Source organism: Colossoma macropomum, unplaced genomic scaffold (genome assembly GCF_904425465.1).
Source record: "Colossoma macropomum unplaced genomic scaffold, Colossoma_macropomum, whole genome shotgun sequence".
In the NCBI taxonomy this organism is placed as follows: Eukaryota; Metazoa; Chordata; class Actinopteri; order Characiformes; family Serrasalmidae; genus Colossoma; species Colossoma macropomum.
In genome coordinates, this window is record NW_023494785.1 from 21,302,816 (window position 1) to 21,328,346 (window position 25,531).

General features: G+C 38.8%; 1 protein-coding gene across 1 annotated transcript; it reads right to left on the minus strand.

Annotated features, from left to right (window-relative positions):
• Positions 1-941: 941 nt before the first annotated feature.
• Positions 942-25,362, minus strand: si:dkey-34d22.1 (discoidin, CUB and LCCL domain-containing protein 1). Its single transcript, XM_036586972.1, has 15 exons — positions 24,607-25,362; positions 18,178-18,399; positions 15,589-15,726; positions 10,259-10,310; positions 9,705-9,777; positions 9,387-9,520; positions 8,981-9,018; positions 8,350-8,532; positions 8,037-8,149; positions 7,735-7,900; positions 7,055-7,147; positions 6,178-6,271; positions 6,019-6,059; positions 5,795-5,902; positions 942-2,999 (listed from the first exon to the last, which is right to left on the minus strand). Exons 1-15 carry the CDS (start codon positions 24,704-24,706, stop codon positions 2,569-2,571), a joined length of 1,986 nt encoding a protein of 661 aa, XP_036442865.1. The 5' UTR covers positions 24,707-25,362; the 3' UTR covers positions 942-2,568.
• Between the last annotated feature and the right edge of the window lie 169 nt (positions 25,363-25,531).

A 25,531-nucleotide genomic window follows, 5' to 3' on the forward strand; every position in this document is an offset into this window, starting at 1 on the left:
ACTGAATCAACAAGCAGCGAGGAGACTAAGCAGGGGTTTCAGCCCTTCTACAATGATGTTCAGGCTCACACTGCCCACAGTAAATACTGGACATCATTCTGAGAATTTCACCAGTCTGACCCCTGAGAGGGTGATGCAAAGAAAGTAGAAAAAAGTAGAAAAAAAATATTTTAATGTAATTTCTCCCTCGTCCAAGATGCAATTATCTGACATCTACTCTATTCTACATATACCCAAATTCATACAATTACTCTCCTGCACATAACCTTGAGTTTTAGTAATGCGCTAGCTTTACAACAGCCACCAGGTGGAGATAGATATCTTCTCTGAAGTCATTCTGTGAAAATTCTTTTCTTGTTCTGCAGATTATTTCCCATAAAACCTACAGAATTCAGTGGGGACTTTTCACTTCACATCTGAAATGTATCTTAATTACATACAAAACACAACACTTTTGTATGCCAAATCTGTGGATACACTGTATGACCAAAAGTATTCAGACACATCTTCAAATTAGTATGTTACTTTAAAGCGTACCCACTGCTGATGCAGTCGTTCAATTGCACACACACACAGCTCCATAGAAGAGCATTGACAATAGGATGGGATGCTCTGGAACAGAAGTACATAAGCCTAAGATCACCATACCTAATGCCAAGTGTCTGTTAGAGGGGTATAAAGACCCCCAGCACTGGGTTGTGGAGCAATGGAACTGCATTCTGTGGAGTGAAGGAGCTTCTTCTAATACATTTAGGATGAGCTGTGGTGACATTAGTGATCCAGAACTAATCATCCAACATCACTACCTGACCTCACTAATGAGTCCTTACAGCAATTCAACATTTAAAGTAAAGCCCTCACCGAAGAGTAGAGGCTGTTACTGCTACAAACTCCCTATTAAAACCCTTGATTTCAAGAGCATTTAAGCAGACGAGCAAGTGTCTCCAAACTTCTGTACATACAGTGTACTTTTGGGCTACTTCTGGTTCAGGAGTTGTTAGTATTATTTGATTTGTGAGGGGTACAGAAAAGTTGTCCCTGTTCTACAGCACATGTTCACTCCACGCACACTGGTGTACATATCTTATTTGTGATGTATCTGAGGAGCACATTCATTTAAAAAAAAAACAAGACTGAGCTGGAATCTGCTTTCTAAAGCTTTACAGCTTTATTTTACAACAATAAAAAGGAAATATGTATTTATAACTCAGCATATTTATATGCCATATGCACACACACTCATATAAATACTCAGAAGGTCAGTGGTCCACCAAATAGTCACTTAACCCCAGATTCCTATCTTCATAAAAAACAGACTCATTTCAGTGTCAGTCATTAGTGAATAAAAGGCAGTAGTAAATATTTCACTCTTACAATCCATCTTATTCACTATTGTGAATTAGCACTTGGATTTAAATGTGCTTTGTGCATACAGAGATGGTTTTGCATGCTGAATTCATGTCTGAACAGACCAAATCAAGGACATGCATATAAGTGCCTAAAACTGACTCATACAAGTCCATGTAAGGAAAATACATACAACTGTTCAATTAGCAGTGCATGAGGTGATTGGGGTTTAAGTGGGGGGAACAGTGCATAGCACTGATTGTCTCCCTCTACACCTCTTTCTCTCTCTTTAGGTATTCACAGTCCTAAATATTCTTGTCCTCTGTTTCAATATTTTTAACATGCTCTTGCCAACTTTGGCCCACAACTCAGAAGTGCATAGCACTTATGTTCTACAAGTGGCCATTCGTATACATACTGGACAGGGGGAGGTAGTTTTTTTAACACAAACCTGCTTGCTCTTGTCTAGGCCAGCCTGCTTGAACTAATTAGCCTGAGTGCAAGTCTAAGCGTAACATACATAACTTTTGTGAATGGCTAAGCTTTAAGTTTAGAATGAGATCTATGATGCATTGCTTTTCTTTAGCTGTTGCTGTGTATCAATTAGCTTGCTAACTAAAATAAAAAGTGAAAATACAGTTGCATCAGCAGTCATCTATAACAGACGGAGTGCATGCTGTATAAAGCCCGATTTCAATGTTGTAAATCAAATTTTATAGACTTAAAGTATTAATTATTTTATATGGTCTTAACCACAATTTTTCAGGTTAGAAAAAGAATTATGTCAGATTGCAATGATTTCTGCCAAGCGTACATTTATGTTGACCTGATTCATCACTCTTCGCAGGGGTCATCTAACCCAGGGGTCTTCACCTCTGGTCCTGGAGGTCCACTGTCCAGTATAGTTTGCTGATTTCCTTGCTCAAAACAGACCTAATTCAACTCATCTGTAAATTGCCAGGTTTAGCAGATGTTTTTTGGAGTGGCAATTACCAGACTCTGCTGAACCCCAGCCTCCAGGACTGGGGTTGAATACCTCTGATCTAACCAACTTCACTTGAGCTGATAAAGTAATGAAATAGCCCTTAAAATGACATTAAGGAAAAATTAGGCCAAGTTGACAAGGACATGTTAAAAACATTACTGAAACTGGGGGTATGAAGCAGCAGTAGGAGAGGCTTAGCATGACTGCATTTGTCCCCTAGGGGTTGCTGTGGTAATTCATAGGGGCTCGTGGTAGGTATGCTGCAGCAGTGCCTCTACTGGCTGCGGCTCTGCGTAGATCAGACTAGCCTTGCGTGGGCCACTGCCATTGAAGACTGGAGTGCAGTATCCATTAGAGAGGCCACGGTGAGAGGGGCAGTCATACTCTGGCTGCCCTGGTGACGCCCTCTCGCCCTGAGCACCAGATCCTCCCTGAAACAGCTGAGAGTGTGTGTGTTGTGCGTTCAGCTGTGAGGGGTCCGGGCATTGCTCACTGAAGGGTGTGGCGTATTCGGGCTCTGGAGGCAGGGGTTCTGCATACTCGGGCAGCTGACCCGGGGTGTCATAGTGGTTGAGGGCAAAAGGCATGGTGTAACCCTCCTCCAGCTCTGGTCGGAAAGTGAGGCCCACTTTTTGCCCACCTGCTGACACATCAGGCTCAGCATAGTCTGCAAACACAGGAAAGTGACATAATAGTGGTGTAAGGTCTAAAACACTGAATTCAGGGAGCATTCAAAAACTATTTTAAAGATATTATAGCCTTAGTCAATGTTATCAGTTCATACTGCTAAATGAATTACATTATAATCATTTAGTAAACGTTGTTGTGCATGGTTCCAGTGGCTGTGACTTCTGTCTACAACATATCCTTAATTACGGCAATAACCAGCAGTGGATACTTAAAGGGGCTATATCTTACATTGATGTGATGTGATGTTTGTATGTGTTTACGCACCATAAACAGTCATAATTCATTTTTCCATGACAATTTTCTAAGATCTCTTTATCCCTGAGACTTGAATAACTTGTTATTGTGCCTTTAAGACTGATATATGTATCTGTTTGGTTGCCTTGTATCATTCAAAAGGCAGTCTGAGCCAAAACACTCCTTATAACTTCAACTCAACTAGATGGAGCAAAGCCGCTATAAGATAAACATATAAGATTATATGTAAATGCACTGATTGTTGTGCCAAGGTTTTAGAGGCTTCCAACACGACATACATCAAGTCACTTCTAGGCTAATAATTAAAAGGCGATTCTATTTCTCTTTTCTACATAATTGGTATTAGATACAGTCGTACGCAGAAGTTTGGGCACCTCTGGTCAAATTACATGTTTTGTTAGTTTTAAGGGAGAATAAGTAGACATCCACTACAGAGAACACTCATCTGCTCTTTGATGCACCTCACTTTACTGCACAATTACTGTTTATTTGCTGAATTTAAAATTTTGAAAAGAAAGTGAAACACAAATTGTGGCCTGTGCGAAAGTTACGGCACATTTTATATTCAATGTTTTAATTTTTTGCAACGTGTTAAACTAAAAACTCTACAAAATCAATAAAACATGTAATTTGACCAAGGGTGTTCAAACTTTTGCATACAACAATATTTACATTACATTTAACAGTTCAAATTAATTGTACATAGTGATGCAATGTAGCCATAAGAACCATTATGGCACAAAATTGCACCATATCAGTTCTAGGATAAGTAAATGGTAAGTAATTAACTAAGCACTTTCCTCTCTTTTCAACTGATAGAACATCAGCAGTCATCAGCACATTTGCATAATACATTTTTTTAAAATAATACACAAGTCTATACTCAGTCTTTATTATAATGTCTGATGTGTAAATCCATGATGTGATGGAGGACACACCATACTCTAAGGGTGTGGAACATGCACAGACCTCTATGCATGTCCCACCCTCTCTGATTCGCTGCATGCATCCTAATAGGGTGAAGCTGCTTTAATTAGAGCAACTCTAAAAGGGACCCCAATTGTCTTGGCTGATGATTCTCTGTCCTACTTCGGACTGAAGGCCTTGTTGAAGTATGGGTTGGCCTGAGGCAGGGAGGGGGATGAGTGCTGCTCCAGCATGAGTGCCCATCACTGGGGCACCAATTAAAGAGTCCCTTTCAGAGAAGCTCAGTCAACTGAAGAAAGACACGTTTATGCTGCCACTGAGCCTCTGAAAGAGAGGGAAGGAAAAATAGAAAGAGAAAGACAGAAAGAAAGAAACAGAAAGAATGCACTCAGAGGGTAAGCCATCAGAACCCTCTCTTGAGTTGCACTGGCTGCTCAGCAGAGCCATAAAGCAGGAAAGAGGGGAACAGAAGGGTCACTCTTACTCCCTCTTTTCTCCTCTCTTTCTGTCCTACTACTGCAACCACACTAACCCCCTCATTCCTGCACTGAATTAGCACTACGTCTGAAAGCTCTTTATCTGCGGTTACTGTAAGAACTTTTGTACCCCATGACATCATCACAACAAACACTGTTTTGTGGCTGTTTTAATGACATGAACTACACTGTAATCTCTTTGTGAATTACTCTATTAATTTGTAAATGGACGCTTTTCATGCACTAGGCCATAAATCAAGAGTTCACTGACTACCAATGGAAAACATCATTTAAAAACTTTTTGAGGGGACATCTTTACACAAACTAGACAATTTCATCTTGCTCTGTGGTCAGTTATAATCCACAGTATACTTTTACTATATCAACACATGAACATAATCCAGATTTGAGATACAGTTATATGCAAAGGTTTGGGCATCCCTGGTCAAATTATATGTTTTGTTGATTTTATAAGTGAAAATCAGTTAACACATCCTCTACAGGGAAAAAAAACACTTAAATAATGCCTTTCGCCCAATGATTGCTGGGATAACCTCCAGCTCCCCCCCGTGACCCAGAAGGAATCAGTGGCTTAGAAGATGTGTGCGTGTGTGTGTGTGTGTGTACGTGCGTGTGTTTAATGTATTGTAGAAAAAAAAAACATAAAATAATGAAAAAACCTCAGGCACATCTGGCACAGGCCAGATTTCCCCCCAATATGTTAAATTCAGCAAATAAACAGTAATTGTATAATAATATGTGCAGGGGTGTGTTCTCTATAGAGGATGTGTTAACTTATTTTCCCTCACAAAATAGGCAGAACATGTAAATTTACCAAGGGACTCCCAAACATTTGAATGACTAAGTGTTCAAATGATAACTACTAACATACCTCCCACGTTAGCTTAGTCTTTAGATTTTTGAGTACTTGGGTTTTCTCCTGATGCTCATATAAGCCACACTAAGCTGCTGAGCAAATTAGAAAACAGGCTAAATTGCTACTGGTTAGCTTGTTTTTGTCTCTGTGTTTTGGCTGTTCACAGACAGAACTGATGAAGTAACGGAGAAAAACTGATGCTTTGCAGCTTCCACTGTACTGTTATTGAGGCCTCACCATTAAGAGGAGGGTTTGGGAGGCTGTCGTGCACACTCCTGGCCAGAGGGTAGGTTATGAGCTCAGAGTCTGTATGAGGCAGCTTCTTCCCGTTAAAACTCTGAGAGCCTGAATCACAGGAGACAATGCCACTTAGCCAGGTAACACCCTAATTACAAATCACAGGAAAGGAAGCCTAGAACGCTAAGGGCTGAAATACCAAAAACACTGTGTTGCAGGCCTACCTGAGTCAAGGCAACACTTCTTCATATGCACAGCCTTTTTCCTGAAACAGGAGATGCAATTTGTATTAAAAGGCAATACTTACGCACCACTCTATATCTATGGTAACATTTCAGATTGTGAGAATAGATGGCATGTAATGTGGGTATTTGGAAAAGTACCTTCTTCTCCACAAAAGCCCTGCTAACAAACAACCCACACACAGAGCCATGCCCAGAACCACACCCACCACCAATAGCATTGGCTGGCTGGAGCCTGTAAGTAAATTAGAGAAGCCTTATTTGTTAGCATCTGCAACCTTACATACCTAGTCAATAGTAAGACGAATTAAGAGCACAGACAGTGGGGCTTTGCAGGCCATCCTTCATGTCTCCATATGTCTATGTACGAACTCACCACAAAATTAACACTGGGGAAAAAAGTGCTTTGACACTCTTAAAGACATTATTTAATTGTTAGGAGTTGTGAGTTGTTGACCAGCAGTTATCTAAATGCAGTGATCATGATACAGAGATGGCAAACAACAACAACAATAATAATATTAATAACAAAGATATGTGTGTGGGGAAGCTAAGCTTTCAATCTGAATTATTACAGATATAGCAACTTGAAGCGGCTGCGCTCAAGCTGAGCTCACTGTCACTGGAATTGTTAGCAATGAGAGTGTATTTTCATCTGGTTATCTTCTTTATTGTCACATAGGCACAATATTTTCTCTAGCCTATAGTCATTTGTTTCCCTGTGTATTTGTTCTGTGCCTGATAGCGTTCCAGTTCCTGTTATCTGACATCAGGTTTGCCTGTTCTGGTACACATTACCCAGCACATGTTTCCTGTTAATGGATATGATTTATTAAACACTTCCAAATGAACCTGATAGATCATAAGTCCAGTAGAGGTATATTTCTTTCGTATGGCTCTCCTCTGAAAATCAATGTCAAAGTGCCACATGACAAATAGATTTTTCAAACTCAGAGTACATCATTGCAGTAGAAATTCTGATGGAAACCCCTGTCACTCTGTCACTGTCCGTACTCACTTTCACTTAAGGATTTTGTGATCACAGGACTCTCAGTAGAGGCTTGAGGCAGAAGCACCATTTCTGTAGGAACTGGCTTCACTGTGATTGATCCTGGGGAACGGAATGATTGGGCTAAGAACCATGGCATTAGGGAAACAACAGACCTCAACAAAGATCTTGTCTCAATAAAATGATGGGCAGTACATAATTATTAGCCTTCTGAAACTCGAGAAATTACTAGAGATGACATGGTGGGTATCAATATTGGGCTAACATCAGCAGAAAATGCCAGACTGGGTATCAGAGGGGAAAAAAGAATAAATCAGATTGAATCCTGTGATAAACATATCCTGAAATAGCACACTCACACTGTGTGATGTTGTTTACTGTGTATTTCTTTCTGTGGATGAGTAGAATGTTTGAGCATGTTAGCCTACTTTTAGATACTGATCTTAAGTAAAGTGCTTCAATTAAGAATTTTAATGCTTAGCAGTTTGTAAAGAAAAAAAATGGATTGCTATTGGCCAATATCCATGGCTTCAATATCAATATCAGTTTTAGAAAAGAAAAAGTGTTATCATGCCCCTCTAGAAATTACAATTTGTTCAGCCTCTAAGGCAGTTGTTTTTAAAACTTTTTTAAGAACCAAGAAATATCTAGAACAAAGGGTAAGCCTGATTAGAGAGATGGAGTCTCACCATCCCCCCTGGAGCGGGGTCGGAAAGAGGTGCAGCCCAGCACCTGTACCTGTGCAGATGCCCTGCCATGCCAGCGCTGCGGCCAGAGCTGGAGGTAGCGTGCAGTTATTGGAGGAACAAGGCTGTTGAGAGCAATCGTGTGGCCATCAGAATAGGCCTCAAACACCTGCACAGAAAGGAGAACATGAGTGATGCAGCTCCATCATTAAGTGAATCCAAAATTGGTGCTGTATTGATATTGTATGGTTTTGAATGCAAAATCACTGCATTCTGAGAAATACACTGGAAGGCAAACTGTGTACCTTTTTCTCTTTGCTGGATGAATCTTTATAAACTTTCCAGTTTTTGTGGTCTTTGCTGAACATAAGGCTATAAGTCTCAATGTAGAAGTTTGGAAGTCCCTTTGTAATTATTCCTACATAGAAAAGAATTTTATAATACCCCTTCAGCAACATACAAACACATGGTCAGACAGTTAGTGTCCAACCAGACAGGTGCCACTTGGTAATCTGAGCAGTCTTCAGTTCAATGTAAGTGTAATGTAAAATCGATAAAGTGATATAAAAGAACTGCTGCTCAAAAGATGGACAGATAAAATCACAAAGGACCACTAGCCTGTGATGTTACTTCGGGTCCATAGTTCCAGCTCCAGCCATGGCTGCTGATCCTGAGGGCTGGCTGACCAGTGCAACAACTGGCCTTTGGAGTCTCTGTCTTCCAGAGACCAGCCCAACCTGTCCTCCTCTTCCCACGTGGAAGAGGTATTGTAGGTCATCACAGGTAGTGGACTGTCACAGGCTGTTGCATGGAATGTAGGAGGGAAAAGAATGTTGCGAAATTACCGAGTCTGTCAGTTCTCACTTCATGGGCTGAGCAAGTAAATAGTAACTCTGATGCTGTTTGTACACTCTATCTTTAGAGACACTGATAATGTGTAATTGTTCCATGGGTAATGATGATACTACATTCAAGGTAAGTACTAAGTAGCAGTTGTAAGTACATATTAGTTACACTATAATTATGTGTATAGCTTTCATGTCATTGGGCATACTCCACACTCCAGCAAAGAACTGTACTGCCCTTTTCACCCCAGACTGGTGCCATACTACAGAAGGAAATCACAACTCTACTTTCACTAAACTCACAGAATTAGCTGTTAGAAAATGGTATGGTGCTCATATAAGATACGATTATTAACTATATAGCCATAGCATTCCTATGTAAATTCAGTCAGCACTAGCATTACCTCTGTTGAAGACAAGCCTCTTATCTGACAATGAACCCCTGTGAGGGAAATAACAAAAAGAGAGTGTGAGGTGAGAGAGCAATCTGTTTCAATTGCTCAAGTCACATATAAAGAATTCAGTCATTATTCTTGGATTATCTACCACAGATCTTAACTGAATCAAATGAGTATAGCTGTAAATGTCCATTTGTGGGAGGTCATTTAGCATTATTGATTCAACTAGGTCTCCCACATGGAGCAACATTGATGTGTTTATCTGATATATGGCCACTTCCCAGACCCAGATTGAGCCTATGTCTAGACTAATAAGGATTTTTTATTGTGAAACACCAACAGCATTGCAGTTTAGTCCAAGACTATGTTTAATCCATGTCCAACAAACCATCCTACAGGCTAGTACACTCACGTTCTGGACAGAATTCCATTGGCAAAGCTTGACTCATAAAGTGTGATGCTCCTCTGCTGGGTCACATTGATCACCCCTCCCTGGCTGTCTGATATAATCCCTGCATGAAGAGCAGCTTTGCAAAGCACAGATGTCTACAAAACACACATTACATTGCATGTAGCCACATGTTGAGCTTCCACTCACGAAAGTTGTCATAAATTAGCAATATCTATAAAATAGCAACATTTATAAATGCTAAAAACAAACAAACAAAAACATGATTTTTTAAAATCACTCTAAGTTAAAACATCTTTAAGTAAGAAATGAAGGGCTTACATCTCGGTAGCCTTGCTCATGCTGACCCCATATTTCTCCTGCCACATCCTTGCAGCCACTAGGACAGAACACACTGAGGAAGGTGGGACAAAAGTCAATTATAATCATATGTAAAAGTTTGAAATGACATGTTTTGTAACAAATCCTCCAATTCTAATCATATGGGACAAACTTCAATATGGCATTTTTCTGCAAATTGTAGTGCATTTAATCAAACATCAAATAATACGTATGCTATAACTTTTGCACAAGCCATTTTATGCTTTATATCTTTTTTCCATATGTTAAATTCAGAAAATAAACAGTAATTATGCATTAAAATGTGTAGGTGTGTTCTCCTAAGAGGATGTGTTAACTTCTTTTCACTTAGAAAATCAACATGTAATTTGACCAGCAGTGTTCTAACATTTGCATACAACTTTGTGTACCTGGTGTGTCAGTACAATGTAAGTGTACCTAATAATCTGGCAATCCAGTGTATTATGGTGCTGTTTCACCCTGAGTCAGAACTCGATCTATTCTATTTGCTTCAGTGACAGAGGTCTACATCCTACCTGATCTGTTGGGAGGTGAAGTGGCTTCCTCGATGAAGACATGAGATAAGATCTGGGAAAGGAAAACAGCAGCGCCATCAGCCGCAGATTAACAGAACAGATCAGTTTAAATATACACCATAACTCCCACACGGTTGGTCAAACATAAACAGACCACTTGCCGCCCACACTTCCTTCAGGCTCTAAGGCATGACCTCTGTGTATAGTCTGTAAGGCGTACATGGGACCTGAGCATGCCCCCTGAGTCTGAAGTCATGACGCAGTCTGACAGAGCTGTCTGGACAGTCTGACGCAGCTTAAACAGGCAACAAATAACAGGAAACCGTGTCCTCTCATCAGAGAATGCTGAGTGACCCACTAGAATCATTCTTTAAAATATAAACTGTTAGGCCTTTTCTCGGTAAATGGCCACTTCTGATTCGTGATGTGGCTTTCGCGTTTAGTGGAATGCTGTTTCCGTAATGCAATGAACTTCTGAAGAAGCTCATGTGATTCCAGTTAACTATGTAATGAAGCACTTGAAATTTATCTGTAGAGGGTCTTTGTGTATTAACCCTTTGCAGTTATTAACAAAAATAAGAAAAGCATGGTGTAACACCAGGTAGAATACTTGAAAAAAGTACTGATGGTTGAATACTGAATGCTCTGCCCTAAATGTATTTAGTATCATACTGCTTTGCATTACCCAAAAACACATTAATTAGCATTTTTGTGAGTAGTCACCTAAATTCTGTCAGGTAAAGTGGAACGGTTAGTGTGCTAAAATGGTCCAATGCTTTAAGCTTATAGCAAAAACATTTGCGATAGCCTACTACAGCCACAAAACATTTCATCACATTCATCTGAATAAATATAATCATGAACTCAACTGGCTTAACATAAAAAACAGTGCTTTTGAAGAGTAGATTTCAGCATGTTTCCTGCTCTCTAAAGACCTGCAGCTCAGGCTTCCTTCCTCACTCAATCTGATCTCATTTACATTCACGTATTTGGCAAGCATTGCAACTAAAGCCTGTTACAAAGAAAGACTACTGCAGCAATGTGAGTCTTGCCCAGGGATTCTTTTTGGTATAGAGTGGTGATGTCAATATTCTACCATACCACACTTTTCATTGTATCCTCTCTCTAATGATTTAACATAGTTAAAGGAAAACAAGCATTAATAGTGTTTTAAGGATTGCACACATTTACTTTACACTTATTAGATGTATATTGATGTTCTTTTATTTATTTTATAGTTGTATGTATGGTCTTGAGTGAGATCGTATCATTTTTGATTTAGTGGGTGAATATTCTAAAAGTATTCCCCCTAAAAATGTAAAAAGTAACTTCATTCTAAAGGCTATCTTTTCACACGGACTGGATACAGATTCTTCATTTCTGCATTCAGAATTCATATTCATATTCATATTGATAAATTGTTACAGTGTGCTTCAGTGTCTGAGCATATCATGGATTACGTCAGTACTTAAAGAACTGCAACCAACTGCATGTTTCATTACAAGGAGAATATAAGCGCAATGTCTGAAATGCTGAATAAAAATCATTATGGATCACAGTTTTTAACCTTTTCAACTCCTTGAAACCACCGGTGGTTCCATAACGCACTTCTTCATATTCTTCATAAGTTTCATATTTCATAAGCTACATTCAAAAGGTGGGTGTCATATGAGAGCTATAACTGTCTTCTTTTCAGTCAAATAGATGGGTAATGTAATTTTAAACCCTTATAATAAAAGAAGCTGAAGATTTTTGGCTTTTAGCAGTAAATTGTAAGCATATAGCAATATGTGTATGATTATAAAACACATTTTCTGTTAATTTGAGAGGAGCTTTTGCAAAAAAAAAAATTTACATTTATTTCATGCAGTTACTGAATAATTTGCCTTACAATTTGGTCATGTAAATTCAGATGGAAAAACCAAAGTACACCCTGGAGAATAAGAGGTTAAATGTGGCACTACAGGTGCTTTTTGTCATCAAACCTTGTTTAACCTTAGAAAACTAAACAGTGTGATACATATTTTACATCATGATATGTTTTTGCTATATAGCCCATCCCTACTTGTATTGAATAGCATAGCAAAACGTAATTAACTCTCACCTTCTAATGAATAACAGAATTTCATGACAGAAATACTCCAAAAGTACATGTAAAAATGTCACACTAATTCTAATACAAGTTAAGAAAGTTTTTTCTCCTCTCATAAAGTTACCATCTTGGCGACACAAGGTTTTATTTTGATAGCGACAAAAAGCGAAAACTAGCCCTAACTCCTGATGCTATTTGGCTATGTAAAATCACCTGAGACCCAGGCTGCACAGTGGCTATGCAATGGTTAACATACCATGCTGGGGTTATGTCTGCAGTGGAGGAGGGGGCACAGTTATTCTCTCACTCGCAGTGTGTGGTCAGTCTCTGGGGCCTTTCTCCTCTCTCTCTCTCTCTCTCTATTCAGGCCAGAAGAGGCAGCCTGCTGGCCTGCTTACCAAGCAAACACTCTTCAGCTCAGTGAAGCAGCACAGCCGCATTCCAATATGTCAGCTCCACTTGCACACACAAAGACACACATATCAGTGTTCCTCTGTGACTCTGTGATCGTTTTACAGTCAAGAAGTGTGTACTTCCTCTGCCATGAGCATTTTACACCTTCGTAACACAGCATATAGCCGTGTCTGTCTGATAGAAGTGTTTTCTTGCGAATAAGGAGAGAGAAAGTGAACTTTTTAAATTACATAGCAAGTCGATGGACACCCTGGTAGAAGCAACACCTTGCCCTAGTCAAAGCTACCATTATGGCATGTGCAGCAGGCCGTTATTTAAGGATTTGCACAAGCTAACCTGCTGAAGGGAGAGTCACAATTCAAGCAGGACATGAGAATAAACAGCTTTCAGGAAAAGCACTCCCAATCTGCTGTTTATACTCCACTCCTTTACTTAGCTGGAATATTCTTCTTGTTGTGTTTAAGCTGGATTTGGAGTATACATCCTTTAAAGGTGGGGTTAATCTAGAAGGACGAAAATTACTAGAAAATTGCACTTACCCTGTTATCATACCCAGTGCTTGGTCGGGGTTGTGGAGTGGGGTGTAAAACGTGTTTGGTATCCAAAGTTTGCTTTATTTATTCCACTGGAGCTACAAGGCTAATGTACTTAAAAAGTCTATGTCCCCCAAAGTTTGATGTCTATTGGGAACAGCACTCTGCTGAAGTCTTAAGCAGTCACAAAAACTGTTTATCTCAGCAGTAAGTGTGTTTTTGCTTATAAAACACTATATAACATTAGAATAAATAAGTTCACAGTTCAACCACCGATCTTAGTCCCCTCAAACTCATTGAAACCTGCTCCCATAGTATTTGGCACACGCATATCGACACTGGACTTAAAACAGGTAAGTATGTTGAAGTGGAGCTTTCTGTGACCTGTGCTTTTTTGGTATCACTATATAAAAGAAGCATGATGCTGCCTTTATTGTTGGATGCACTATGATAGGTTCTGAGTTAATGTGTGCACAAATTCAGAATGGAATTTGGATCACTAAGAACTTGTGTTTATATATCAAAATAAATGCAAAGACAACATTGAAAAGCACAGTATTAAACGAGAAGACTACAATGAATGGCAGAAAAACATTACTGTTCTGCCTTGGAAATTAAAAAGGGTTAAATATAGAGCTCCCTTATTAGTACTTTGTGTGTGATGGCAGAGTAAACCTGACCAAAACTTTCTGGCTATTGCTGTTGACCAGTACTACACAGTGCAAATGTGCTGAACGTGGGGAGAGAAAGTGAGAGCACATTACTTCATTGCTGTTTAATCAAGACATTTTAAAGAGAAAGACAGATGTAAAATCAGTCGGCCAGCTCTGAGACTGGTTATTATTAATGTGAATAGGTATCAAAAATACACTGTGCAGAAAGATAATTTCTTAATCAGGTTGCATAGGAGGGAAATAGGAATAGTACTCTCTGCATTCTTTGTTCTGGGGTCTCTGATACACTTCACTTGGTGCAGTGCATGACTCAACATGAGCTTAGATACGTGCACTCAATATTCATGCCTCCACAGCACCCCCTTCATGGTTTTATATATCAACCACTGCTTTAAGATACATGCACTTTATGTATACCTAGCAGAGCTAAAGAGCCTGTATCCATGTGTGGTTTTGTATGTCAACCATTCTTTGTTGTATTTTGCACTTCATAATGTGCCACATGCTTTTGATTAAAGGCAGGCAGGCAGATCCCACATCCTCTGGTTATGCAGTCATGCTGTATCATGTGCAAAATGCTTTTTTGCCACTGTCATGTTGAAAAAAGCGTGGACGTCCCTGAAAAACACTGTGAACAGCATTTATTGACAATGGTTTGTCAAAGTATTCCCAAGGTCATGTGGTGATCTCCATCACAAAAGCATGCCAGTTTCTAAAGCTGCGCTGTCTGAGGGATCGAAGGTCATGAGTATTTAGTTGTGGTTTTTGGCCTTGCCCTTTACGCACAGAGATTTTTCAGGATTCCCTGAATCTTTTGATGATATTATGCACCACAGAGAGAGAGAGAGATACCTAGAATGCTTGCAAATAATCATTGAAGAACATTGCTCACTAATGCATTTTTTGGCAAAGTGGCGAGCCTCGACTGACTCTTGCTCATAATGGTCCAGGCCTTTCCTGGATGCTCCTTTTAAACCCAAGCATCACCTTTTTAAGATGTTTTTTGAACATGAACATGTTCCTAGTCTTAAAATGCCTCAACTTCTTTCGGAATGTGCTACAGTGAAGTTAATCAGAAAAAAAAAAAACATTACACATCTTGTTGTTGTACTGTTTCCATTTAAATACAAAATTATTTACAATTTTAATGCGAAACTTTAACAATATTTAATATTACTTAAAATTCTTTTATTACAAAAAGTAGAAAGGTTTTCCACAATGCACTTTAAAATCAGGTAGAGGTGTAAATGATTGACCTTACAACAATTCAATTACAATTCCTCACAAAATGATTCAACGCATCCTGAAAACTAAAATTTGACCACAATTCCATTCAATTATTTCGGTATGATGCAAAATTATTTAAAAAAAAATGGACATATGTGAATGGAGAAACTATTTACACAGAAGCGGAGTACAGACACTAAAACAATTAACACTATTATAATTTATTAGAATGAATTGTAAGCATTACTCTAAAACTGATTCAACTGATTCAGTTTAATCAGCACTTTCAAAATGATTTATCATGATGGACTGATGCATGTGTAAATATCTATAATGTACATCAGAGGCACATGTGTTGTGGTTTGTGTACAGTTTGAGGTGCAGTGGTACCTGGGTGTTGATTGGATGAGTAGGACAGCAGGAAGCCTCGTCCAGAACGGTGTGTGTGGGACACAAAGCGCACCATCACTTCACTACTGTTCACAGACACATTCCTGCTGGAGGAAGGCAACTGCCCACACAGAGGTCCTGTACAAAACACACACACACACACACACACACACACACACACATACACACAACACACATACACCCCAGTCAACATACTCACTCACACAAAACTATGACCCAAAATGTCAACTACAAACACTCACACAGTTATAAATGTACATCCCAGATAACCCAGAATCCAACATGGCAGTGTCATATTTTACACAGGTGACTGTGTCATGGTAAAGTGAATTTTTTTTCTTCTTTTTTTGGTTGAACCTGTAAAGTTGGTTCCTGTAGTTCTATAGTTGTGCTTTTTTGTCTTTGTCCAAATTTGTATCAGCTAAAATGTGGTCTAGCTGGTGGTAAATTATCCACCAACTGACACACAGCACACTAACATGTTAACAGAAGTTTTCTGTTCTAAGAAGAATCGCACAGAGAAATACATCAAATTCAGCAGCCTCAGGGCTTAGCAGACTCACACAATCACATACTCTCACGCAGCCAAAAACGCCACACACGATCATGCGTACAAACACACGCATATGCACGACTGAGAGATCCAAGACTCCTGAGGTCTCACGCCAATCCCGTCACTTGTCCTTGAGTGTGCAGCGTGTATGCATTTGTGTTTGTGTGTGTAGGGAGGTGTGAAGAGAAGTGATATCACGTAACGGCTGTGCTGTAGCTGAGTGGTATGCAGACGCTTGTGCGGGCACATGGCTTGGCTGGAGCTGCTGAACAGCGTGAGGTAGAGCCTCTGGAATTTGCCAATAACAACAACATAATAAGGTAGCTACAGAGCGCTTCACTTGAGGCACTGAAGAGTCTGGATTTTACCCCTCAGACTGTACCTACAGGATCAGAACTTGATACAACGGTGGCCACATTACAACATTAGTCAAAAATCTGGTCGCCACTAATTTTACAAGGGTTCTCCTTATGTTTACTGTTTTATCAGTTTGGAACAGCAGACTACTGGAGACTACCATATATAGTAATTACATACTATACACTGTCCTAAAACAAGTGTACATCCATTCATCTTTAATCCTTTCTTTTTGAACCTCCACTGTCCCATTAAAAAAATCACAAAAAAGTTGATGCTCTATGGACTGTTAATCACAGCGTCATTAATTAGAAAGCTTAAACTGTTGAATACATAGCAGAGTTGGACTGATGGGTGTTATGAGTATGACATACTTATGTGATTTAAGTCACGGGTGGAATCTTTTTCATTTTCTCCTGTGGGGATTCTAACAGTTACAATTACAGCATTTGGCAGACGCTGTTATCCAGAGTGACTTACAGTATGATCATTTTTACAAAGGTAGGTGAAAGTAGTGTTAGGAGTCTTGCCCAAGGACTCTTATTGGTACAGTGTAGCGTGCTTGCCCAGGCAGGGGATCACATCCTAGTCTACAGCATGGAAGACAAAGGTGTTACCTTTGAAGAAAGGACTGCAGTGAAAAGTTAAAATGTTTGGCCAAGATTTTGCTTATTTTTACATGGTTTTCCACATTTCAGATAAGTAGTAGAATTATGCAGTGACAGAAAAGCTGTTACCATTTCTTTCCCTGGTGCAGCTTTAAACACTTTTTCTCCCAAGCAGCTTCACAAGGAGCTACCTGCAATGCTTTTCCTCTACACACTGTGACTATCGCCATTTTTTGTTGTTTTTTTTATATAATTGGAAAATGTCAGCTGTCCTTTACACTCCTTTACACCGGTAGAAACTCATGATGGACCAACAGAAATGATCCAAAAACACTTGACTAAGAATCGAATAAAACCGTGTCACACTGACTTACACTGAAAGTTAAGAACATTTTTTCCTTCGCTTGTAAAGTTACTTTTTTGGAGATGTGGGGTTTTGACAGTGACGATATGCAGAACACTCAATGTGAGCTGAAAATTATTATTTTGTATTTTGTGGCATTATTTTGTAAATAAATCCATTCATATCTTATATATAACTTCACTATTTTTAATTGTCTTCAAGACAGATTTCAAGCACTTAAGCATTAGCTTTAGATCATAATGATAAGACTACTAGAAATATCCATTCAGTGAGTGGCGTCCAAAAGTGTGACTGTTACATTTGCAGGTTGAATTCACTCTCACTGTCAGTGAACGACAGGTATATGGATGTATTTGAAACACGACTGATGGGACATGAGCCATTCTTGTGTTATCACTTCAAGAATGACTTACGACAATTTCAGCATGTGTGTTTTCTTGAGTACGTCTACAATATGTGGACTAGGTGAAAAATGCAAAAGGTTATGACCAGGTGAATAACTTTTTGAAGTGTGGGAACAAAGCTATGAATTTCATAAATTTCACTACTGGAAATTACATACAGTATCTTTATATATGTGTCCTGACATATTTGCTGCGCTAGATATAAGAGATGGAGATGACAGTGCGGCTGTAGTCTTTCTAATGTGTAAGTATGTGTGTATAAGACAATGATGAACTGCTTACCCAGTGTCTTTACTCCACTTTTGTCTAGGATTGTGAGTGAGCCGGCTCTGCAGTCCTGGCTCCACTCCAGGTCAAAGTCGCCAAAGGTCAGGCGCAGTGTGTGGCCCTGTGGCACCCTCAGGCTCCACTCACAGTGTGTGTGATTCGGGTAGGTGCCTGGGTAATTCTTCGAGGCCACTGTTCCGCTCCTCGAGCTCAGAACAGTGTGCCCACATCCATCACCTGCAGCACAGAGAAGAGTTCAAGCTGAAATTGTTTTTCTTTTCCTTTCTTGTTTGATGTACCCTCGCTGGTCACTTTATTTGATACTTTGTATCTACACTTAATGGCCATTTTATCATGTCTACTTAACATACAGATGCACAATTACAGACTGTAGTCCTTCTGTTTCTCTGCCTAATTTGTTAGCTCCCCTTCACCCCTTTCATCACTGAACAGGACTGCCACCACACAGTAGGTGTTATCTGTGATGCTGACGTGGTCATGGTATGTTAGTGTACCAAATAAAGTGGCCAGTGAGTGTATGTTGGCTTATGTGCAGAGCATGATTTCAACAGGGAGTAAATATACATATGAAGGTGGCGATTCAGCTGCATCAATTTTGGAATTTTACAATCGCTTGTAATTGCTTATATTAATATTAAACAAACTATGCAGTCATTTGTAGCCAAAATAAAAGTCTCAAGCTTTTTTCAAACATAAAAGAATACAAACATAAAAGAATACGAAACATATGTGTATTATTGTCTATATTTTATTGCAGCGTTAATTGCTCCTCCAGTCAGGGTGAAAGCTGAGATTTCATTTATATCACAATGACATTTACACTCCTAGTTTCCAATCATAACGTGCACACTGATATGCACAAAAGAAAATAGATATTGAACAAAAACAATCACTCTCTTTTTTCCCAAAACGCTTTAATCTTGAGGCAGGTTTACACAAGCCTGCACTGCATCCGGAAAGGCTCACTCATTTACTTATTTTTTGCTCACTACATGGTAGCGATTTGCATTCCTGTTTTCCGTGAGTCAGATCAATTGCCTCAGCTCTCCAATAAGAGCTTTTTTTCATTTGAGTAGCATTGTCAGTTTTTGTTCCCAAAATTAGTCAGGTTAGCAATATTATCTATGTTTTAACTATCTATAACACATTAGTATGCATTATGTTGCTTTATTTTTTTTAACAAACATCCAATGTTTATAAGTAGTTTGACAAGACGAATTTTAAGAGGGATCACAAGATAAGCAGAATGTTTGAAGGAGATCCAAGAGAGTGGTCCTGTGATTATCTAAAATCAGCGTAATAAGATCTACTGAACTCTTTTGTCTAAAAAAGTCAGCTCCCAATGCGCAAGTCAGCTCCCAATGTTCACCTATAAGAGCCAATCATTCACAAATGACACATCACTACTGCATGACTTTTGCTACAGACATTATGGCTGACACACTATATAGTGTGTTATTTCTCTAATTTACAGTGATTTTAAACACAGTGTTAATGAGTAATTTTAATAGACTTAATAAATAAAAAAAATCTCTAAAATAAATAAAATAATCTCTTAATGTCTTTGCTCCTTATCTTTAAGCTATTTTTCCATCTGGTATCATTTCTTAGTCCAGTGCATAAAATCTCCCACAAATTAGACGCCATTAACAGTAAGCAGCATGGTGCAAAGTACACATGTACTGTTAGTCATCTGCAGACGGTATGTGTTTTTGGGCAGTAAATTTGGATGAAGCAGCTGAAGCCTGGGAGGACAGAGGGTCTGCCAAATTCACCACTGTTAGTCACACTGTAGGGGGATTTCTGGTTCAATTCAATTAAAGCATTAATTACTCTGAGGCTGTGTTAATCACTGGGTTCAACGAGGGTCATTAGCATGACATCATCATCTCTGAAAATGAAGAGTAAGTGCTAGTAGACTATGGCGAGGGTGTGTAAAACTCAGTACTATGGCCCAACTGCTGGAAGCATTTTAATATCACGTTTAAAATGCCTAAAAATACAGATAATGGATAATACAACTCTATATGGTTTAATATAAATACATTCCAATAGATTTAAACAGCTGTACTGACTGATATGATTCTCAGTTGTGTACTGAGAATCTTCAAATTTTCAAATATGATTAGTTTGTTAGTTTGATTAGTTCATATCAAATTTCCTAACCTCAAATTAAGAAATTAAAAGTTGTTCTGCTGTTTTTCCTTACATAGTTTACAAGCATCAAGCTTACTGAATGTACACTTTGATCACAATCTACAAGCCTGTTAACTGACATTTTTCCAAAAGATATAATAACAGAAGTCATTTTAGTCATTGTTCCTAATAAAACACTATTTAGTTAAGCTTTGTTAATTACTTAACTGTATTATGCAGTACATCCATCTGGAAGCATGTGCACTCATTATGCTTGTCCACTCATTTGTTCAGTTTTTTAAATTTTTTGATTGAGACACAATTTTCTAAGTGAAAATAAGTTACACATCCTCTACAGATAACACAATTCTGCAAATTTTAATGCACAATTACTGTTTATTGGCTGAATTTAAGGTATTGGGGAAAATGCATATATATATATATATATATATATATATATATATATATATATTTTTTTTCTCCAATGTTTTAATCTTAGCAAATAAACAGAAATTGTGCACTAAAATTAAAAGGTAGGATATGGCTGTTTTAATACAGGCTGATTTTATCAGCCAACCAGTATATTGGTCTGGCTTAGTACACACTGCCTGATGGTATCCTGGAACTTTGAGTTCTTTGCTCCTTATATCATCTCTAAAATAGTAACTTTACAGTTACTTTTCTAAACTTTTAATATTAGTTGAAGTTAAGATATTTTATTCCAAGTCATGCTGGAGCATTTTTGATTGGTCCATCAACCATAAAATCTTCACATAATGTAAAGGAAACTGCCGTGTTGTAGAATATAGAAAAATTATTATTTTTTTTTTGCACAGCGATGATGCGGTACACTAATGCCTTGACTCAGTCTTGAGAAGGATGTCTGTCTGAGATCATGATTTTCTTTCTTACCCACCCCACACCAACATTCCTATGTGGGGTTATAACTATGCGTGTTAGACTTCTGTGATCTATTTCAGTACATTTGAAGTGTTTCATCGCTAGATCTGCAAAACCTATGTTGCCATGAACACAGTCTTCATCACACAGGAAAACAAATACACATTTGTGGTCAGACTGTTAATGAGTCTCTCAGATAAAATTCAGCTGCCAGTGTAAGTCTGACTCACTGTTGCCAATGGGCTGAATGTATGGTTTGGCTGGGAATTCACACAGTAGGTCTGGATGCTAAATCTTCAGGAGCACTTTTCCATTTCCTAAGGGTCCATGATAAGGTCAGTGCCGGCTTGTGGATGTGTGGATGTGAACCGTGTTTCACATCACATCACTGAGTCTATCTCATCCGGTTAGCTGCTCATTTGCACAGCCTCATTCGGTCCCCCTCTGCCCCTGCTGCCCCAACTCACCTCCCCTGAGATTCCCTGGAAATACCAGAGCCATGGGTTGTAACCACGGGCGACAGGGTGGCTATCTGTCACCATTCAGACTGAGAGGACAATATTTGTTGTCGTAGAGCAGTTATTTAAGACATTTTTTTCCATCAAGCTTTATTATATACCTTCACCCTACATGGCCTACCACAAGCCTATAGCCTTGTCTCATTATGTGGACTTCTATGCCCCAGTAACTGGAAATAACCAGGACTTGAACTTCCTGCCATAATCACTTTGAGGGCCAGTCATGCAGAGAGACCTTTGGGTGTGTTCCATTTTGTGACGCTATCCAGCCCGTCTTACAGAAAAGCCTGGCTTACTGTTAAACATCACAAACATTCTAGTGTTTACATGTAGCAAAAACAGACATAACATCACTGAAACAAAAGGTTGTAGAGTTGAGAAACAGTCTAACAATACTGTCAACAACATTTCAGGACAGTACAGATGAACAGTACTGTGCAAAAGTCAGAAATGTATTTAATTCCCAGTTAATTCCCAGGCAACATAGCAATGAAGTACAAGTTATTTATTTTTCAGCATCCGGAAAAAGCAAGAAAATATGCATTTAACAATTTTCTTTTTACAGTAGTGTGTCCACACTTTGTCTTTATTACAGCGCTCATTTTTTCAGGAGACTTGCTTTCAGTCAATCAAAGAAAGGTGTTTTTCCACATCTTCAAAAGTTGAAAAAAGTTGGTTGCATTTTGCATTTGTTGCTTCTCATGAGTCAATTAATTGTACATACAAACTTTGACTCATCAGTCTATAAAACTTACTCCAAAACATCAGATGCCTAGTTTCAGTGTTTTATCTCAAATTGTCTTTCTTTTCCCTTTTCTCAGTTCTTGACAGCCAAACATTGTTGAGTTGTCTTCTCACAGTGGAAGGCTAAACAGAAACACCTGTGGATTTTTTCAGATCTGAGAGCTAGATTTTCTCCTGTCTCTCAAAGATGAGAGCTTTACAGTGTTTTGGTGTTCTTCCAAGTCTTGCAGTGTTGTTAGGAGTCTCATTTTCTCTACACTTTTTAATAAAATTCCCTTTGAGTTCCCCCTTTCTTATGCAAGTGGAATATCTTATAAATAATCTTCTGAAAACTGAATAACTTGTACTTGCTATTGTGACTCGAAATCAAATAAATGAAGGATGATCTCTGACATTACTGAATGTGGATAGCCGATTTTCGCAAAATTTCTGCACAAGAAGTCATTCAGACATTCAGACAGATTTCAGCTGGTCATCACTTACACAGTTCAAGGCAACATGTAATTTTATTTTCACCTTAGGGTTTTGTAGGCATGTCCTTGCAGGCCTGAGCTTTGGCCCAACAGGATGTTCAGCTGTTCAGGTTGTCACCCCTCTAATACTCTGCTGTCAATCATATAATGACAGTAAATGTGCTGAGGTTTAGAAACAGCTCTTTAGTCCTGCTCTTTGGATTTCTTCACTCCCATGACTCCCTATATCTGTTTAGCAAGTTAAAACAAATGATTCACATAAAGTAATGACCCCAGCATCAGTCAGCCTCCCCAGTGATGCTGCTGGAATCCAGAGTCCACAGAGAGTATGTGAGTGTGTTTATCCTGTGGTGTCTCCTCAGTCTGTGGTCACAGTGATTCACGCTCAACCCCACGCATATTGAGAAATGTTGACAAGCCAAATGTCCAAACTGGAGCATGTGTGTGTGTGTGTGTCTGTGTGTGCGCGTGTGTGTAAGAAAGAGAGTAAACACAGACGAGATCTATGGCTCAGCCAGTCCACACTGATAGGATGTTTCTGTGGCTGATCAGCTTTTGTGTTTCTTCTTCTCTCACTTATCTGAATTGTAACAGTGAACAGGAGCAACCAGCAGCTGCACTCTGGACATCATCGCTGATGGAACAAAACCTTGTATCTCCGTATTTGTCATTTTTTATCTTTTTACATAATATACAACTCCTGCTGTGCTTTATATTATGTGAAAACTGCATGATGAATGGAGCAACAGAAATGGTCCAAAATTAATGGTAAAACAATCTTATTGCATTAACTTACTTTGAAAGCTAGGAAAGTTTTATCCTTCTCCTGTAAAGTTACTGTTTCACAGATACAAAGTTTTGTTCTAACAGCGATGACATATTAACTTTAGTGTTACTTCAACTGCATAAAACTTCAAATTAAAACAATATCTCATTTATATCATCAGATATTTGGCCATTTCACTATATACATTTTACAGGCCACTCAGAAAAAGGACATTGTCCTCTATTCTTCCATTTAATATAATGGGTTTTGTTAATTATTTCGCCAACCCATCACAACATGTGTTACTCGTTAAACTACTAAATAAAGAAATAAATAAATAAATAAATAAGTTCATTAAACATCAATGCCATAGAAAACAGTATGATTTCACATGATTTCAGAAATAAAGCAATCTTTATCTTGAAAATAAAGTTTCTTTAACGTTCTTAACTTGGGTGTAAGATTCATCAACCGGAGTGTGGAGATTCTTTAACCTTTAAAAAGGTTCTTTGCTTTCAGTTATTCACATATCATGCAAAAAATGGTTTAAAGAATCAACCACTGAAATGTTGTTTAGGAAACTGAAAGTTTCTCCAAAGAACTTTTGGGCTGCATGATACTGGCAATTAAACTGCATTGTTCATTAATAGAACAGAGTAATAAAGCAAAGAAAGGGGACGAAAATAGTTGTAAAAATAGTTCGGGGTTGGTTTTTGTCTCAGTTAGTGCTCACTAAAGTTAATCTCTCTGTATTGGCACTAAAGTTTACCTTATTGCGTTTGGCACTAAAGCTTAAAGAACTAAGATCTCATCTCGCCAGATTATCTTAATGCATCAGTGAGAAGCTTTTCGATAGACAGATATCGTATTTGGTGATCAGTCTTACCTTCCTGACCGTGCACCAGCAACGTCTCAAGGCTGAAAATACACCAAACCCCAGAAAACAAGCTGACGGCACCCCAGCTGCCTCCTGCTATCGCCCGCATGATTTCTTCAGATTATCTTCACTCCGATGCGTATGTTCTGGTATCCATGGGTAAATGTCAGTGTAACAGGCCTAACCAAACTCCTTGAGGCTGTTCCACAGCTGTGCTCCACGTTAAACTGTACAAGAGACAGGGGACCGTGTTTTGGGCGTGGCTAAACTAGCCTCCCTGTCTCTCATTGGCTTCAGCTTGTGCCAATTATCACACATCCCCAAAAAAGGGCTGGCTTCAATCTGAAAACAACAGCTTTCCTAAGAACTTCATGGCAAACCGTCTTCATTTAATGTGATAATAAGATTGTAGGACTAAGACGTTTAATTAAATGAACTGTTCCATAAGTCTTAAAACATGAGTATCGACACTGAGTGGAAATCCAGCGGAATGTTCTCGGACGGAATCACATCCAGGATCAAAAACATCGTTCTATCATTATTATTATTGTTATCATTACTCTCCAACAGCGTCTCTTCTCTTCTTGCGAACTGTATTTTTCTTTTGAAGATTAACGAATACGAAACAGTCTTACTGTCCACAAGGAGCCGCATGTAGAAACACACATTAACAAGAACAGGCTATTTTATTTTCTGTGCAGCTGTCGTGCCTGGAGAACTAAGTAAAACACAGATGCACGTGGATCTACTGCCACCCTGCGGTGAAATGCGTGAAATACAACCCGAACATCAAATGCGCTGAGGAAGCAAAGACCAGCAGGAAACAAAGAAAGATTATGACCACAAGCAATGTTAAATTAATATAATTTAGCTAAAAATAATAGGTTTTAGACAATCGATAGTGTTGGTGGATTTACTGTTTATGGTTTTGCTA